The sequence below is a fragment of the Brachionichthys hirsutus genome, chromosome 6 (assembly GCF_040956055.1).
Source record: "Brachionichthys hirsutus isolate HB-005 chromosome 6, CSIRO-AGI_Bhir_v1, whole genome shotgun sequence".
Lineage (NCBI taxonomy): Eukaryota > Metazoa > Chordata > Actinopteri > Lophiiformes > Brachionichthyidae > Brachionichthys > Brachionichthys hirsutus.
Genome location: NC_090902.1, coordinates 10,060,658 through 10,079,675, shown reverse-complemented (window position 1 = coordinate 10,079,675; position 19,018 = coordinate 10,060,658). Strand labels below are relative to the sequence as shown.

The 19,018-nt window shown below is 40.2% G+C and overlaps 1 protein-coding gene across 1 annotated transcript in view; it reads right to left on the bottom strand.

The window, feature by feature from the left end:
• Window positions 1-19,018, bottom strand: part of unc5a (unc-5 netrin receptor A) — a 113,647-nt gene that overhangs the window by 47,007 nt on the left and 47,622 nt on the right. Inside the window, exon 2 of the mRNA XM_068740084.1 lies at window positions 6,259-6,474. Coding sequence (XP_068596185.1) covers window positions 6,259-6,474 — 216 coding nt within the window. The remainder of the gene's footprint in view (window positions 1-6,258; window positions 6,475-19,018) is intronic.

Genomic DNA, 19,018 nt, shown 5'->3' with positions numbered 1-19,018 from the left:
GGCCAACGCTGCTTTCCACAAAAAGGCACACAGATTAGTGAAAATTACCTTCATCATTCTTGTTGCAAAGCTAAAAAAAATCAGGATGATGACAAACAATTATTTCAAAAATGAAAACTTTTACATTTTCTAATCATTATCATACTCGCACTGCAGACATAAATTACAAATGCATTAACTGTCCTGACAAACCCAGACATATCAAGTACCTGTCTGGGTTTGTCAGGACAGTTAATTATAAAATAACTATTACCTCTGAACAAACAAGCCTCTAAAAGTGTCAAATGCTTTCAAACACAATGCAAGTTCCTGGGTTTTGTGAGGCTGATGAACATCCCGGAGAAAATAATGTAAGATATGTTTTGGTGGGAGGACAAAGAGAGTGTGTGGGAGATCGGAACGGCGAAGTCCCTGTTTGACAAATTGTAATTATCATTCACTTTTGTTCAACTAATTGCAGCTATTTTGAAATTTCATTCCTGCACGTCAAAACCAACTTCAGAGGAACAGATCTCATGGGCTCATAATATCCAAATAAAAATATGACTTACTTACTCAGAGAAAGAAGTGTGGCATTTGTATTAGTGTATTGTCAAGATCAATCCAACACAGCTGCTTACGTTTTAAAATCTGCTCGTCTCACTTTACTCCCACTGCTCCAGAATACACTAGCAATTGTCTCCAACATGGGTTTCAATTAAATCCACTTTGGCTGCCCTCTCACACTGAGGTGTGTTGCTTTGCTTAGAAACAGGTCTGCCTGCCCAGACCCACCACACACACGCACACACACACCCACACCTACACACACATACACAACCGAATGCACTCACTGCTATGACCTGCCTGAGAAGTCGAATTGAACTCCCTGGCAGATGAGTCACGGGAACAATTCACCTTGCCATCTGCTTTTTGGTGCTTCATTGCAAATACGCTACTCTCCATCCAGCAATCAAGGACAGAATAAAATATAAATTCCATTATGTGGATGCAGCTAATAATGCATTATCAATTAGTCCCCTTGGCAACTGATCGATGCTTAGCAGGTGGTACCACGGCCATTTTATTCATTCAGGACGGTATTTTCCTCCTTCTGCCTGATTCTTTTTCCGTCTGTTCATTAGTCCCTGGCTCTCAGGTCTCTCAGGCTTGGCTCAGACTGCGGGGCTGTTCTTCAATATTCCATTAGAGATCATGTTTAATCACTGTTGTCCAGGCCCGGCGCCATTAGGAAGAAAATGACCTCGAATCTCCTGAAATTTGATGACAGCAAATGACAGCGAACCGCTGACTGCCTTCAGATTTGACTAAATGCCGTTCATGCTAAGGGACCACCTGTGAAGCTGAAAGGTATTTATCTGCATCCATGCTGCTGACCTATACGGGATGACAGAGGAGAGAAAAAAAAAGTGGATGACAGCCACAGAGAGGGGGTGGAAGTTGATGTGAGAGAGGCGGTTGGCTACTCTAATACCATGGATGAGTACTGAGGTATTAAAATAAAGGTTGCAGATCATTTCAGCAAAGCCTAGCTTATCTCCCCCTCGGATCAGAAATTAAATATGTCATTGCATTACGATCCAGGATCTAGTCAATCAGAAAATATATATTTTACACAAATGAATCCTGGCTGGTTGGCAGATGCCGGGGGTTAGCCCCGTGGTGCCGTAAGACAGTATTAGGTCAGAAGGTGATAGATGGCTTTAAAGATTTGCTGAGTACGTCATGCGTGGTATTTAGACTTCAAGGGATTGGGGATGGGAGCTAATACTGGATAACCTGGTCAAAGTAAGGGGTTAGAAAATATGTGGAGCTGTAAAAACATACCGGTAATAATGATTTCAGTAAGGTGCAGCTGACTCCACGCTAAACATAAGAATTCACTTTAATCAAGTCGAAAGGCAAATGAGTAGCAGCATTTCCTTCATCATCATCTTCTGTTGTCATTGTCAACATCTGCTTCAATCAACATAAAATAAAATAAAAAAATCCTCCCCATCTTTATAAAGCAGTTTATTGAGGTTCATTGAAATAGAAATGTGAAATGCATGTATTTTCCACCTGAGCGGTTTTGCTGCAGAGGTGATAATGCCACGCACGGATAAAAATCGCTCCCATCATCGCTGGCAGGTGAAACGCAAACACAATCAAATCATTCTGGCCCATACAACAATCCTCTCCAACTGCCAATCTCACTTCTCCTCATCATGTGTCTGATGAGAAATCATCGTGTGGGAGCATCTCCTGATCTATGCAAACACCCCGTCAGCATTGATTTGTTCGGAGGGGGATATGTCTTTATTAGCACAGACATCTTCATTTTCCAGTTCTGAGCGATAACAGAAGCGGTCAAACACATGGCAATTGAGATAAGTTACTTGGGATAGGTAATGAGAATCGATAGACTTGGATGGATGGATCGATATCGGACATTGATACCATGAGGGGAAGGGTAAAATGTGGCATCGCCTTTATTTTTCATGTTACAAATGGTAGCTGCGCCGTACGTAGCTGGAGCTGCTCGTCTGTCTTTCCACCTCACCTGGCACGGCAGTGGTCACGGCTGCTCTAGATGATTATCCACATTTTGTTTTCTCATCTCATGGATGCACTTCAGACCTGGGCCACTCATTAATTCAAACCTTCTAGTTACTGCGATGTTTAACCGAGTCTGCTGGGACAGAACACGCATTGGAACTCGGTTAATATTGTCCCTGCTGTGGAAGACCGGACCAGTTAATTTAAAAGCAGCCATATTCGTGATATCAGTTCAGTTTGTCCGCTTGATCATGAAGGGATTATTGATTAATGCTTCAGCTCTCTTTGACTGGTTGCTTTACCTCATCTGATATCCTTTACCAATGCAAACAAGCACAGAAGTGCTTCGACATTTGCAGCACAGATTGCGATTGTAGTGAGCGAGTGAATGTGGGTGGATTTCCTTTGTGCTGCTCGCTCTGCCTGAAACCATCTACAGTGACTGCGGATCTGTCGGGTGTTGGTTTTGTTTTGTCCAAGTCATTTTCAGTATTTTATATAACTTTTTTCCTGATTAAATCTTTAATGAAATATTTTTTTTTAGATATTCACAATTATTTTTGTATTTATTTATTTGGCCTTTTTGTTTATTGCCTTGATTGATTAAAATATCGAATGGAAGCAAACAATTCTCTGCTCTTATTTCGGCCTGACTTGTTTTTCTGATGATGAAAGATAATCCTGCAGCTCCAGGGTTTGTGAGACAATTTCAGAAACAATTAGACAAGCTAAGAAACCTTGATGTGGGTTACTGAATAGCTTTTATTCTTAAATCTAAAAGAAAATTCTGACACAAGCAGACATAGCCCAAAAGCCCAGTCCTATATAATAATAATTGCTTTTCCGGAAGACTATGTCTGTGATGTAGCAAAATATAGAAACAACATTTTGACATATTAGAATTGTGGCTTTATGCTTAATCAAACTGTCTGCATGCAGCATTGTTGAAGCCACTTAATCATCGAACATGGAAAAAACAACAACCTCATCCTGAACAGATAACGGCAGATTAATGTGGATATCCTCTCTGATCTGCTTTCATGCCATTCTGCTGTATTATTGTTAGAATTAATAGCACTGGTTTTATCCACAGTTCATCTTTTATTTACACAACAAAGAATCAAGGCTCCTGGATGAAAGTCTCTATCAGTTCTAAGCCATTAAAATCACGGCTTAACTCTCACACGCTTTTTGACTGTTGTTGGCTTGTTCACAAAAAAACGTTCGATTTGTTAGCAGGTATATTTTATCAATCAATTGTTTGTCAACTTGGGCATGTCTTCTTCATTTCGCGCTCTCCAAGACACGACGTCGATACCAGGAAGCTTCCGGTGTGACTGAAGTCCTGGTTGCCTGGCAACAGGTACGACCGTGAGGGTGCGAGGACAACCTGACACGTCTGCAGTGTGCATGTAAAGACATGCAATCACATCTACTTATCTGTCAGCTTTTGGGACATTAATTTACATTCATCCTGCTGGAAACTTACCGAAGATGACGTCAAGGAGACCTGTGTCATAAGACAGGCAAGGCAATGCTTAAGCATCCAGATGCATGTACCCGTAACACACACACACACACACACACACACACACACACACACACACAGAGACCTTTAATGCGGTTGAGTTTGTGTGCCTCATATGTTTTTTTCAGGAAAAGGGGGATTATAGGGAGCCATCAGTAACCTCCTCTGGGCAGTGCTGACATTAAACAGCACCAGTGTTTGAGAGATCGATGTCGGTGCCTCGGAGCAGCTATATCTCCAGACAACCACGTGGCCTTCATAGCTACACAGCACCACATATGACACATGCATCATTGAAGGCCTTGGAACTTCACAGAGTTTCTAAAGACGTAGGCCGTTCGCTGCTGCAGGGATTTGAGACACTCTGGTATGACAGATTTGTTTCATAGACAAATAAATGTTGATTGTAATGGCTAATATAACCACATGGCAAATGGTCCATCATCGTTAAATGTTGGCAGAGCAGCGTTTTGGCAATGTGATATTGTCATAAACCCCATCAGAGTTTATGGGGCACATCATGTTCTTGACAAAAGTTACTGTTAACAAAATGCAATTCATATTCATTCCAACTCCTTAATTCCCCTCTGCATAAAAAAAAAGAAGCACAAAGACCGTGTAACAGAGCAAATACTACGCTAATGGTTTTAATTAAACTGTAATCCAAATTCCACTACATGTGCTACATCAAAATGGATGCACTGATGTATATGTCAGGTGAAAAAAAGGTTACACACAGTAATACAAACCTGGTCCAAACTTTAATTGTCTTCTACCACAAAGTTTCATGAACACCTGTCAAGCATTTTGTATGTAACCGTAAAAGATCCTGGAGAAACCCCAATCTGAAATGCTACAGATAGGAAGTTACAGAAATTATCTCCCTTTATCTATCTTTTTAGTCTTCTTCCATGACACAACTATTGAAAGAAGTTTTACGTAACCCCCCTTGAGTAGTTTATAGGTAATAATTAGCGATATTGGAAAAAAAAGGCCACCCTTTAGTCTTAAACAAAAAATCCTTAAACTGATCTGGATCAACTTCTACATTTAATGAGACGTCATCTGAGCATTCCTCCCAACACGTCTCATGATAATCTGTCTGTTATCTAAAACACTGTCTTTTGATTTAGATTCATTTTAGACCCATGTTCAATAAATCATGTTTCCTTTCATGTCATGCCATTACTTTGCTGTTATACCTTTTGTTAAAAATGCCATTGGATAATCCCTCCTAGAAGGATTGTTGATATTGGTTCCTCCCACGTTGACAACTATGATAAGCAGTTAATAACTGTTTATTATTGCCTTATAAAAGAGAAACTCTAGTTACAGTTTCATGCCTTTTATTTACAATATTTCTAAGAGTATGAATCCAAAAACTGTGCCTAATATTAGAGGTGGAATAAATCTAATAAGAGAAAACTGTGTGGGAGCCACGACAACGTGCAACACGATTCTTTTTTTCTCCCATGTGTACTCAACAGATACTTGACTGTGGGGACAAGTGTTCATTCACAAAATAGATCAGAGATCCTCACCTATGTGTCAGCTGAGTTGTCAGCTACTGGAATTTTCCTAGACTCTTTATGCCAGTTGCCTAGTGAGCAGCTGCATGTCAATTCCAAATGCTGAGCACCAGATGGATACGTTTTAGCACGTTGAGCTCTTTATCTCAAACAAAGGCCCAAGGTGTGCATTTGAATTGATACATTCCTGCTTAAATTTCGCTTTCATTCTCTAAACGTATTCCCTTTGTCTTCTTGTTGTTGGGAACACATGCAGACGCTGATATGTATTTATGCCTTCTTCAATTCAAATCCAATCCTTCAATACTAGGGTGTGACTACGTGTCTGTGTGCTCCTGTTGTCCAGAAAAAACATGCAATTTCCACTGGTCTCATCGGCAATCAGTTGTCAGGCTGTAAAAGGGTGGTTTACTGAATCACAGATCAATGTCATACATGTTTGTGACACCGATGGTGGAGGCAGGCGATTACAGCACAACAAAGGAAAAAAAACAAACAGGTCTCCAAGGTGATGAAGATGATTTCTGAGGCTGAAATCAATGTGCTTATTATGAGCCTGACAGGCTAAAGAGGCTGGATGATGAGCTAAGAGCCTGTAGGAGCACGGTAATCGCTGGCAAATTGCAAACATTGCTTTCAGCATGCATAATATTTTGCATGTACCTGTGGCTGGGTCCACAGTTTGCTCAATCAGATGGTCGTCCTGGTGAACCCACTCGCCGTTACACTTGAAGTAGATCTGCGTGGCTGGGGTGGAGCGGCAGGTCAGCGTCACTGGCTTGTTCTTCACGATGTACTCGTCCTCGGGTTCCACAAGGAAGTGGGGTAATAGGTCAGAGAAGGCAGCGGGAAGAGTGGCTGTTGCGGCATGCTCAGACCCTTGACAGAATAAAAGAGGGGTTTTAGAGAGATGTCAAATACAAAACATAAATGCTTTGAAGTTTTCAAGTTGTCACGAGCAGGATATTTCCACACACCCGCAAAAACATACATAAATTACAGAATCCGATGCACAAACCGAACTCCCTTGGTGACTTGCGTCTCATCCATATGGACATTAATGGGACGACTGAGAGATAAACTGACACTGAAAGACAGAGACGGGCTTGTATGGAGGAAAGTTGGCAGACACGGCGCTTGGCCTCGTGAGCTCTTGGCTGGGTTTAAGTGGTAGTGGACGCAATGTCTTTACTCCAGCTCTACATCACAGCCCGTTAACATTGCCGCTGATGGACCAGTGGCCATAAATCCTTTTTCAACGACTCGACCACTTCACTCTGTGCTATACATTCCCTTAACCAGGACTCTACCGACGAGCCGAGACGAGGGGGCAGAGATAAGCTGACAGCCAGATAGCCACTCAACTACAATCACCTCCTATTTGAAGGGAACCCTGACTGTTTTTACAAATCGGTCTAAAACAGACCTATACTATGTAAATACATTGAAAAAAACAACAACAACTTCTTAAAAATTATCAAATCCATTTTGCTTACAACATAAATTGATACATGGTGGCCGCCCAGAATGCATTGCAACATAAACTACATGCAAAATAAATGTATGCAATAATATGAAAAACGGAAAATATTTATTACTCATATAGTTCTTATTTTGACAGCATAATAAAGCATTCAGAGCTAACATGCCATTATAATCAGGGATCCCTTTAAGGTGGATGTTGTTTTATTCTGCCAATATCTTTTGGAAAATAAACATAAATATATGTATACTGTATATAACATACATTGTGTGTGTGTGTGCGTGTGCATACAAGGGCTGTCCTTCGGGGGGGACAAGGCAATCATTTACAGGAAACCTCTCGCCCGCTGAAGAAACTGAACACAAATTCCAAATGACACAATGGAGCCCACAGTGCACACATCCTTTCCCTACGAACACAGCTTCTCTCTCTCTAAACATATTAGCCTTGTGTGAGAAACAGCATGAGGACACAGAACAGAGTTGGAAGCGGGGAAATAACCTCTTTACGCCGCTGACACTCGGGGTAGGTCAGTAAATCCCAAAATAAAACCCCTCTTAAAAGGAGAGTAATATTAATTTACAGCCCTCAATCCAATATGGCTGACAGACTGGACATTAACGGCCGTTTCCGTCACTCCCTGTGCAGCAGGAAAGGAAGGGAGTCCGGATCTCTCATAATGAAACGCAGACAATCACACTGACCTTTCTCTCCTCTCCTCCTATATCCAGGCTTAGTTCATCCTTGCAGTCGGCTGATGCCCGGGTCAGGGATATTATTACGTTGCATCATAAACACCAATCGTTATAAGGACATTATCCGTCAGTTCCACCCCCACAACACATTATATTAATGTCTCGCTTTTCCTCCTGCTTTTCTCGTACCCCTGTGTGCTGAGTTGCTAATTCATCAGATGAGATACGGTGAAGCATGCCACTGCCACTGAACCCCATTACTGTTTCGTGTACATGTTTAACTGTTAATGAAAACTAAATGTTCTGTGTCCAATGAACGACATAGATCACTTCCTGACACTTTTCCCCTTTTCTCCATTTTCCAAGCACATTTTTTTAATAACTACACATTTGCAAAGGAGAGAATGTCATTAAAATGGCAGCTCCCTATTCAACACAACAACGCCCGCCATTACTTGCAATGGATGCAAGTGTATTTTTCCTCCCCTTGTGGTGCTGAGAAAAGGCCACAGTTCATAATGAATAGTGAGTATAATTGCTCTAACTAGGAGCCAAAACTTTGTTAATAAACAGTGTGGGACCAGTAGGTCAGGTTGCTTGAAAGTGTGCTGGTCCTAATGATGGCAGCTTCTTCTAATGGGCCAGATTTGTGACTGCAGCGATTACCCGGCTGGTCTGACCTTACGCAGCCCCGGAAGACTGAGGCAGACGGATCACGAAAATGGTGGGTAAGACTCAACTCACACCTGGCAGGTTAATCAACTCGTGGAGGACAGTTGATGCTTTAACGGGAGAGAAACAAGGCCGTCTGAGACGCTGACAAGTTGTTAGCTTGATGGGCTCCTGATGTTTTTAACTCGCTGCGGGATTCTCATTTGCAGCGGTCGCACGCAACACGAACTCTCAACTTTTGATGATGTTTTCCAATTTGTGTTTGTAAGTGTGCACGGTTGTGTGTGTGTGTCACAAGGGGCGGGAGTTAGTCTTCCAGTTTAGTGCATGTGCTTCAGGTTAAACACGTAATTTCTTCAGAGAAGCAAATTGTCATTTAATGGAAGGGTATTCTAGTCCCGCACTGCTTTATATCAACCTATAATGGCGGGCTGATGAACAGTAAATTGGCTTAGACTATTGTCACGACACGATAGATCTCAAAGTCAGCGCGCACCTACGTAGACACATGCACTCTCACACAGGGAGTATCAACCACTTAAGAGACTTCTTGCAGGTCAGTGCATAATCAAATAGACATACAGCAACACTATAAGCACTGCATTAGAATCAACTGAATGTAATTGGTTAAAGCTGCCATTAATTGTTCAATGCATCTGAGCCCATTGCCAGACCACTTAGTGAACTCACGCACACGCACACACACACACACGCAGATGGTAAATGCCTCTCTTGTTCATTTGGCCAATAAATATCATTTAATTGATGCAACATGCTGGATGTGTTGCCTTGGTCTCGTAAACATTATGTAACAGTCTGCGTCCCTCATGAAAAGAATCCAAAGTGGAGATTTCACTCTTTCAGAAACACATCACAGGAAACAACAAAAATATTTGTCTGCAGCTGCTTTTCTCTCTTGAGACTGTTCAAGTGGCCTAAAACCCATAAACAGCCACACACACTTATGCACAAGAACGGCAAGAGTGCACCAGGTGTCAGTGTGCAGAGCGCCAATGTCCTGGGCAGATTTCCTGCTGTGTCCTGACCCCATGTCTCATCTGCCCAAGTGACTGCCCCAAGTCCCAAATCAGAGACCGGCACATCCGCAAGAGGAGATGATGGGGCTTTTGTAATGCAGAAATATATCCAAAGATACATTTAAAAATAAGTCTGTTATTTTCCTGTAAGCACTGTAACTATACCCAAAGCAACACACTAACACGGTTCAAAAAGCACACAGGATTAGATTTTCACAAGTGTTGCAGCTTTGCAAATATCTTTTGTTACCATCCATCTTCAATATTTTGTAGTGATTTTTCCTATAATGTCTCTTACTGTATCACTTTACAGCTGCAGGTGTCTTTTTTAAGTCTTATTGTAATCCCCCCTCTTCCATGCTTGTGTCAACTTCCCATAAACAGTGGGCTTGGTTTGTTGCCATTTGTAAAATAGACATTCAGTTTTTAATTTCACTCATGTCTTCGTGGAAAAAAGAATAATTCAGTGTGAGCATGTCAGCAGTGAGAAAATCTGTAGCTGGAGAGTAAATAACGCTCCTTTGTGTTCCCCGCAGAAGCACATCGCTTGCCCTTTGGAGCCAATTACATTTTTATTTTTAAACAATGTCATGTCTCCAAAGGAAAGCATCATTGAGCAATCGCTGGGCATGATTTACATTAGCGATATGAACAGCAGCTATAACAAGTGTTTTATGATGCCATCAGCGCCTTACAATGTCCTCTGAAATTCAATTAAAATTACTGTCCATAATATTAAACCATTTCATGTTTAGCTGCCTTAACAACAAAGTCAAGATCAAATATGTCACAATCACTTTGTTGGTTGATGCTCTTCAGAGCTCTTGAGATCCTTTCTGGATTAACAGTGTTTGGCAATTAAAATTAACACCCCCCCACCACCAACCCACACACACACACACACACACACCTAGTGCACTCGCTCTCGCTCTCTCACACACACAAATAATTAATTTGATTAATACTTTTCCCAATGTGTGCACACATAAAGTGTATTTCTGTGTCGGTTCTCAGTCATCCAGGTCGAGGTAAGTCAAGAATCAACTGGACTTGCTTACGGTTGGCTGAAGGACCGACACGGTTAGATAAGGCAGTTAGATAATAAAAGCAATGTTTGTAAAATGTTCAGCAGAGCTAATACTCTGCATGCGGATGATGACATTTTTCGTTACAAGTCTTTCTTCTTTTTCGTCTTGTTACATTGCTGTTTTTTTTCATATACTTAGGTTCATTTTTAATTGAATTGCTATTTCCTGCCATATGCCCTTATTTTAATGTGTTAACCTGCTGCAATGGCAAAAATCATTACTTGACTGGATTTGCAAAAGTCGAAGAGGGGTTGATTTCTATGTATGTGATCCTGTGTCACCTGTGTTGAGTGTGGAGCTGCACAGAGTTGTGAGTCCAGCGAAAACACAGCAATTTATTGTGAATTATTTGAGAGAATATCCGATTTGAAATGAATTTAAAATACAATCATTTGAAGTTATTTGTTCCACTCTGAGTGAAAGCCAGTCACCACAGCAACTATTTGAAGTGCGCTGTCCATTTCGCGCCATCTCCTGCCTGCTCATAAATAATGAACAAACACACAAACATAACACGAATGGAGATTTTTGTTTGTTGCCAATAATCCACTTGTTCGGTGGTGATGCCTACTGTTTATCCAGATTTACCAGTGTAAAACAAAAAGCATGTAAAATAAGTTATTTAGAAATGAGAATTTATAAAGATATTAATTTGAATTCTAATCACCCAGCCCTACACTTTAAATAATAAATAAGTGAAATTAGGATTCTGGGAATAAGAGGATTGGTTCTTTATAGGTCAGAAACACTTTTCTGGTAATATTAACACAGCGAAAGAAACCGGATGAGCTAGAACATGAAAAACCCTCCATCCACCTTCATATATAATCTAGCGCACGGCTGACTGATGCATGGATCTCCCCAGATGACAAATATTTTACTCCTCCACATGTCTAGGTTTCACGACACATTTTTCAACAAGACAACCTTGGCTCTACAAGCAGTCCCTCAACCTCGCACACTCGTTCTCTGTTAAACACACGCAATCCTGCGTAGTAGACACACGTAGAAATGTGCATTGAGCTGAAGCAAGCGCGAAAGATGTTAAGAGAAATAAGAGCACTCGTGGCAAAACAACAGAAAAAGCTGCTCACACAGAGCTTTTCTCTCTACCAATAAGAAATCAATAAAAAATGATCAAAAAACTAACACATTTATATCCTCCCCAACTCACTGAAAATGTAGATAGACTTGTAACAGCTCAGAATCATTAAATAAACATGGAGGACAGGTGGCACCGAACGAAACCCAGAACTTAACACTCATGTCAGCATCAGCGGTACAGAGTGGAGACGGGAATGAAGGGCAGAAGGAAGGATGGGAGGGACTTGGGAGGAGGGGATGAATAAGTAAATCAGTGGCACACATGCCTCGTGTGACATTATTGCAATCTTGTCCAATTTGAAATGAATAGAGAATTGGCTGCTAAGCGTGTGCGTCCATGCAGGGCTGTACGTCTGCGTGCACATATCAATTCAGAATGCTAACGCCACGCAGCCTACAATGCTCCCTGACGAGCATCTCTCCATGATGGATGCCCTCCGAGAGTTAAGGTCACATCGTAGGGAGCTACCAGCATCATCTCTAATCAAACTGGCAGCACTTTGAATTATTAAATGTGGCTTTCTGAATGTTGTTAAACTCAAGACAAAAAGGTTGAAGCACTCGAGTAAATAGCTGCACAGCGACACCATTAATGAGCTGACACATTGGAACATCAGCTTGCACTTTTGCTTATTCTGACATTCATTGATTTTCATTTGTCATCTGTTTGGAAGCAGCAGACCGGCAGGGTGGCGCAAGCAGGGAAGTGACTCTTTGCTGTCTATCTTTGCCTCCAGTGCTCGACACCATTGCTTGCCTTTCAAGGTGATGCCGTATCGAAAGGTGTATTTGCCTTGAGACCATTTTAAGTTGCACATCATCCTCAAAGAACTCTCATATTGAGAAATGCGTTAAGTGTGAATATATTTGTCTGTGCAGATGAACACGTAGTGAATAAATGGCCCGGATTCATGTTCAGTACAGCAAGACCACTGAAATGAGTTGATTTGAGACATTACGTCTGATCTGTGGATACATTCATCCTCGTGCAACACCAGGTTGTACATCAAATTGAAAGTTTGTTCCCTTCCTGCGCCACATAACACATGCAATCCACACATGGAATTAATCAGAGAATGGGACAGAAATTAAACAAAAGCCTGGTTCTATTCTGAGAAGCATCATTAAAACTTTGCAGACTGAGGGTCTCCAGATTGGATATTCATCACATGTGAAGTACCACAGCTGATGCTTTGTCCCCATTCACCTCCAGATGCTTCCAGAGGCTATCCAGTTTCATGGCTGCAACAGCCTCTCAAAATCAAATCAGTTTTCTATAGCAGCAGTTTAATCACTGGCTGGGTCTCTCCAATAAACTTTGGATCCTGCTATGCGTAATTCGATGTCGACACTAACTTGTGTATTTTATAAAAGTTACATATTTGTATCCCCCTTTCATTACGGATGTCACGGCATTCTAAATTAAGCATGAGACCATTTAGCTTCTTTATAAAAAGAAATAAACTTTTGATCACAGTCTTGCGTCTTAGTTTCAACTTGGAATTCTTAATTCCAATCCAGAGGATGGCAAAGATCGAGCTGCACTATTAGTTAGAATTGAGAAATGTTCTCCTCTTGTTTGCATCTAAAAATACTTTCTGGTCTTCAAAACAGCATATTAGGCAGAGGGAGAATCTTTCATGCTTGCATAATATCTCTGCTTTTTGAAATGTATTTTGCTTATTTATTATTATTAGGTCAGGTCACCAAACAAAATACTCCTCTAAAAATAATAATAAAAAAAGGGACCGCTTCAGTACTTGATTGTTGTGTGTAGCTGAAATCTGGTGTGGAAATGAAACGGATCACCAATGATAACATTTCAGTACTTGGTTGCTCTGTGTACCAAGTTTTGTGAAAAACAACTACTTTTCTTTCCGAGATACACTCCAGAAATGAACAGTGGAAGAAAGACGGATGGACAGAAACCATTCTTACATCTCTTTCATGATGGAGAATAATTAGCACAAAAGTCCTTAAAATTCAAGAGGACAATTCATATAGACCGTAAAGCCTGTGCAGACACGAGGAACACGATAAATTCATCTTATTTTTGAGCCAGATTCAAAATGCCTTCAGTTTAAATGCTGCTGATTTTTCAAAGCTTCACCTTTTTGCCGTTTCAGAGCGTGATGTTTTTCAAAAGAGTCACAGCGATTTAAACACATTTGACTTAATAACTACATGCAATCCTCAAAGGAACTGAAGACATGCTGCGCTGTCAGGAGGGGCAGACGCTGTCGCGGTCTTCGCCATCCAAGGCACGCACATCCTCCTGAATTTGTTGTACCCTAACGCTCAGCCGGAAACAGGGTTATCCAAAAGCAAGCTGATTACTGTCGGCATGGGAGGGAGAAGAAATAAAGACAGAGGTGGCACGAAGGCATTCTTACATCTTTGAAATGGATCTTAAGAAATAATGGGAGGATGGAGGAAGGAAAAGACAAGATACAATTTAGATTGCCAAGTTAATCCTTTAATTACCGGATGCGCCTACAGCTAAAATGAAACGTTTCACACACTGCATTTTACAACTGTGGAACAATTTGAGCTAAAGCAAGCGAGGCAGACTTCCCTAATGATCAAGAGCCATAATCATTAAAATAATGAAATGTATATTGCTCTTGATGCTGGAAAACACAACAAATTGCGTATCAGAGCTGAAACTAAAGTCACTCTCCATCCCATTTATCATAAATAAACATTATTTCTTTGAGAGCTTTACAATTACATAAAACATGCCTGACAATCCAGCAGCCAATGCACCAAACAATCACCAAAAATACACATATCTGTTCAGACTGTCCAAAGAAACAGGTTCAGTTTGTGGGACTATATCGCTGCTGATATTAGTAGACATCCTTAAACTTATTCAGTATATTCCAAAGGCTTTTGACATAAATCTTTGTAAACGTGAGCCCCTCCTGTAACACTTTTCAACAACGTCACCCACCGAGTTCTCTCTCTTCCTCCACCCCCCTCCTCCTCATCTCATCATCGATTCTCCTCCCAATAAAGTCCCGGGTAGAAAGAGACAGGGGGGGAGGGATGACTTGGTTTATCTAATTAGTGTGACGGAGCGAGGAGGCTCCTCAGCACCTGACAGAGAATTAGAACACAACATGAAGAAATGATCCATAACAAGGCTGAGATGAAGCATCACCTGCTCAACTCTAATTACTGTAGCAAAATGCTGGAGCCAACTTTCTGATTTAACAAGCCACCAGTACTTCCAGTAGTGCTGACACTGTGCCACTGGGCTCATAACAGTGTGGTGGAAAGATGAAAGAAACACATGCTTAAACATAGAAAGAAATGTCACTGCCTGAGACTTTGAAACATTTCTTACCAATAAAGCTGACTTTTTTACAGTTTAAATCTGGCATTAACGTGAGTGTAAGTCCTCATAGCAAATTGTGCTGGCTGAATTTATTTTTGCTCAGGTAGCGAGACATGAAAACAAAAGCACATAATTTATAACATCATTTTCTGCATCTTTTAAACTGCAGAGACGAACAAAACATTTTAATTTCTGCCTCTATGATTGAAAACAACAGATTAATAAATACAAGCACGCTTAACATGTCGACAAGCGCATCAGAACAGAGGCTTTGGACCTGAAAGGTCTGTCTCGAACTAAAAGACAGTCCATGCTATCTGATACGACTTCCCCTGCCAGCAATCTCAAATCCATATGTATGGGTACCAGTGAAAGGTGGAAGCAGAGAACACGGGAAACTCATTTCGGTCTGAACAACTTTCTGATTATTCTCTATTTTATTAATTCATCTCCTTCCAGTTTCCTTGACATAACAACCCAAAGCAAAGACACACGGGAACCTGTGATTTAGCTATGCATGAATACAAATCAGTTTTGGGAGAAGCGCCTCATTCATTACTCAAAACCAACCTTCTCCTCCATTTCAGGTAAATCAGCCTGAAAAAGGAATGGCTTCTCTTCACAATTTTAAGGAGGCAAAATATTCCCTCATGTAAAACCAGCAGTCAATTAAAAGCTGGGCCTCTAAAAAAATGTTGGCACAAAGGTCAGCTTGTGTATTATTTATTTTATTCTGCTTGAAACAAACAATAAACTAAACTAAACTAAAAAAGGAAGAAAAAACAGGGGTAGATAAAGTCATGGCACCTTTCATATTACATTCATTTAAGCACAATGGGCATTTCTACCACATTTTAAATACCAGTCATTGTTTAACACTTAACAATATAATCAGAGTTTTAACACTTTGTGCTTATTTGGATAGTAATGAAAAGAATTATGATTTTACTCCAGTCATTGCTGGTGGATAAAAAAAAAAAAAGACTAAATTACAATAGACAGCAGTAGCTAAATCATCCATCAATTTCCTATATTAAGATACGAATTATGTACACCCCAGCTCATCACAGTGTCGCCACATATCGAAGCAAATATTTCTGTGGGCATTTTAGACTGTGGATGTTGAGAACAGGGGAACCTCGCATAGAGAGATCCCAGGTTAGAACCTTACAGTCGTAATGAGTGTCTCATTCAGTTCTAGTGATGGTGAAACAGCTTAGCACAAATTTGATTTCAAATTCAACGAGACATCTTTGAAGTACTGCTATAAAGAGGAGAATTCATAGGAGAAACCACAAGGCACTCTGACACCGACCCAAGCAGAATCGGTAACTGGAAAGAACTGAGCCGCTATGTTGAGACAAGGTTTCAGAGGTGAGCTACTGCGACTCAGTGTCGGACAAACAGAGTATGAAGATCAATCATTTAAAGTAAAGTGCAATGAATGATGCAGGAAGATTTTTCTGGCTAACAGGGTTTAGCTCAGGGGCAACGTACGGCCCTAATTGGGCTTTTTAATCCGGCCCGCCGAACTTGTCCAAATTATATCATTAAATTACATTGTATTATAATTAAACATTCATTTGACCTTTTCCCTGTAACACTACCTGTAAAAGGCTAAATCATTTCATGTAATCGCTTTTACATGTTATTTATATTAGTTCACACACAAACACTCCATCCATCGGTTCCTGGCCCGGCCCCTCTGTCAAATGTTGGAACCCATTGTAGCCCGCGAGTCAAAATGTTTGCCCACCCCTGGTTTAGCTACAAAGACTTCAATGATGCACAAGAACCAGATCAGCTTTCCATGTTGGCAAGATTGTGAGCTCTAAATGCAATTTAGCAATCTATCAAGACATCGCTGCAGTGACCGAGAGTGTATTCTGATGTGATTTGGGTTCTCACTGCCTGAAGCAAACTGGATAAGAATGAGAACGTCTTTGTGGACTTTGCAAACTGAGATGAAGACAGTCTCATTATCATCATCGTTATTTATTAACAATGCGGTTAATATCGGGCCAACATGACATTTTATGAATTTAGATTTTTCCTGATGGCGAGTGTGTACTGAAATATGACAAGTTACTCTCATACTATTTAATGCAAAACTGCAGTACCCTTAGAACATGCTTAACAACATACATCTGTGGATAATACCCAGTCATTGAAAATAGTTTTGTAAAAAAAAAATGGCCTGATGATAAGTCTGGCTAATAATTGAAGACTAAATGATACAAGATCATAAAACCTTATCAAAGGCAACTATTCCCTCCAAACAGCTCTACCCACAAGTTTGCATTCACATTTAAATTTTTATTATTTCTATTCAGCCAGCATGAAAATGTAGAGTCGTTCTAGAACTTGGATCATTACAGAACTGTTGACATAGGAATCTTGAATCATCAATTTGACTTCCTAATTAATCTGTAAATAACATTTTGAAAGGGCTGTTGTTAAAGAAGGTGAAAAAGCAAATCATGGCTCCGTCCCACAATCCGGATCTTCCTTTTTGGGATGATGCCAAATCCTCTCCACCAAGTTTCACTGAAATCTGTCAAGTGCTTTTTTTTAACAGACAAACAATTGGAAAGGATCATTAACCTCCCCAGGGGAGATAATATCCTCTTCTTAAAATGGAACTGATGGTAGTATTAGTTTTTCTCCCAGGTAGTCTAATTTCATTGTGCTTTAACAACACTGAAACTGGTATAAAAAAAGAAAAGGAACTTAAGAATGGTGCTTGTTCTGCCTTAACCCTGCAGATCAAATGTAATGCTATAGGCTTTTAGCTACTTTGGGCTCAGACTGCTGATGCCTACAAAATGTAATTCCTCATACCAGTGACAGAACAACTCCAAGTACTTTGTCTAGAGAAAATACATGCTTATATTTATTTATTTAATAATACATTGATTTAGTGAAAACTATTTAGCTGCGGTTTCAAATTAAAAATAACTTTCTTTTACCGCTGCCTTCACATCCCTGGTTTGCTGCCTTCCTAGCATTCAAATCTTTGCATCAAAATAAACTGCTCCTCCTTTTTCATACCCTCAGTGGATTCAAGACATAAACCCAAAGATAAATCGGCACGCCACTGCTTTCACTGTCATGTCACGCTACATTCCTGCGCCATTCATTGCAGATCAAAATACCTATATACCTTTTCTTTTTCTTTTTTAAATCTCCTGAATTCGGTCATGTCCTAGAATAAAAGCAGTCTTTCATTCCATTCATCATACCTGCATGATGGATGTGACACTGAAACTCTTGAACTCGACACATTTTTTGCTCAAACTGTAGGGTAATGAATAATCAGAAAGTTGTACTTGATTTGCTTTGCAACATTTTGTCTTAATTATCAATATTGCTCAAATAGGTTGATTTGATTGTGGGAAGTCAAAATCATTAAGGGAGATTAAATTGTGATTAATTATGATGCACGAGCTGGGGATATTTTATTTATTCAACCCTTAAATAAAATTAAGATGAAGATAAAATTATTAATGTCACAAATATGCATTTAGAGTTGGTAAAAATGATGAATGATCTCCTGATACATCTAGACAGTGTAGTATGAGGTTAAAGTACCTTTTAAATTACATTTGTTTAGGATTACTTTCAGATTGGTGAGTAGTTGTGAGCCAAAGATTGTCAATGTGACTGACTTAAAATATAGTGTCCATGTTCGTTAACATGTGGCTGACAGCAATGGTTCTCTACAGCACAGAGGGAAATGCAACAGTGTACCAGGTGTGGGATTAAAACAAAAACTCAGCAGATGAAGGAAAGAGAAATTAATTATTTGCAAAATGACATTTTCGCAAGGTGATCACCAAATACATAATAGAAAATATGAAAGTAATCAAGAGGTAAGTGTAGATTAAATGATCTGTGAAAGGAAAAGTCATTCTGAATACAGGCCTTTTTTAAGATACTTATTATTGATGAAGGACAACAATATTGTAACACGTAAATATATTTCACATTCTGCTGGACAGTTT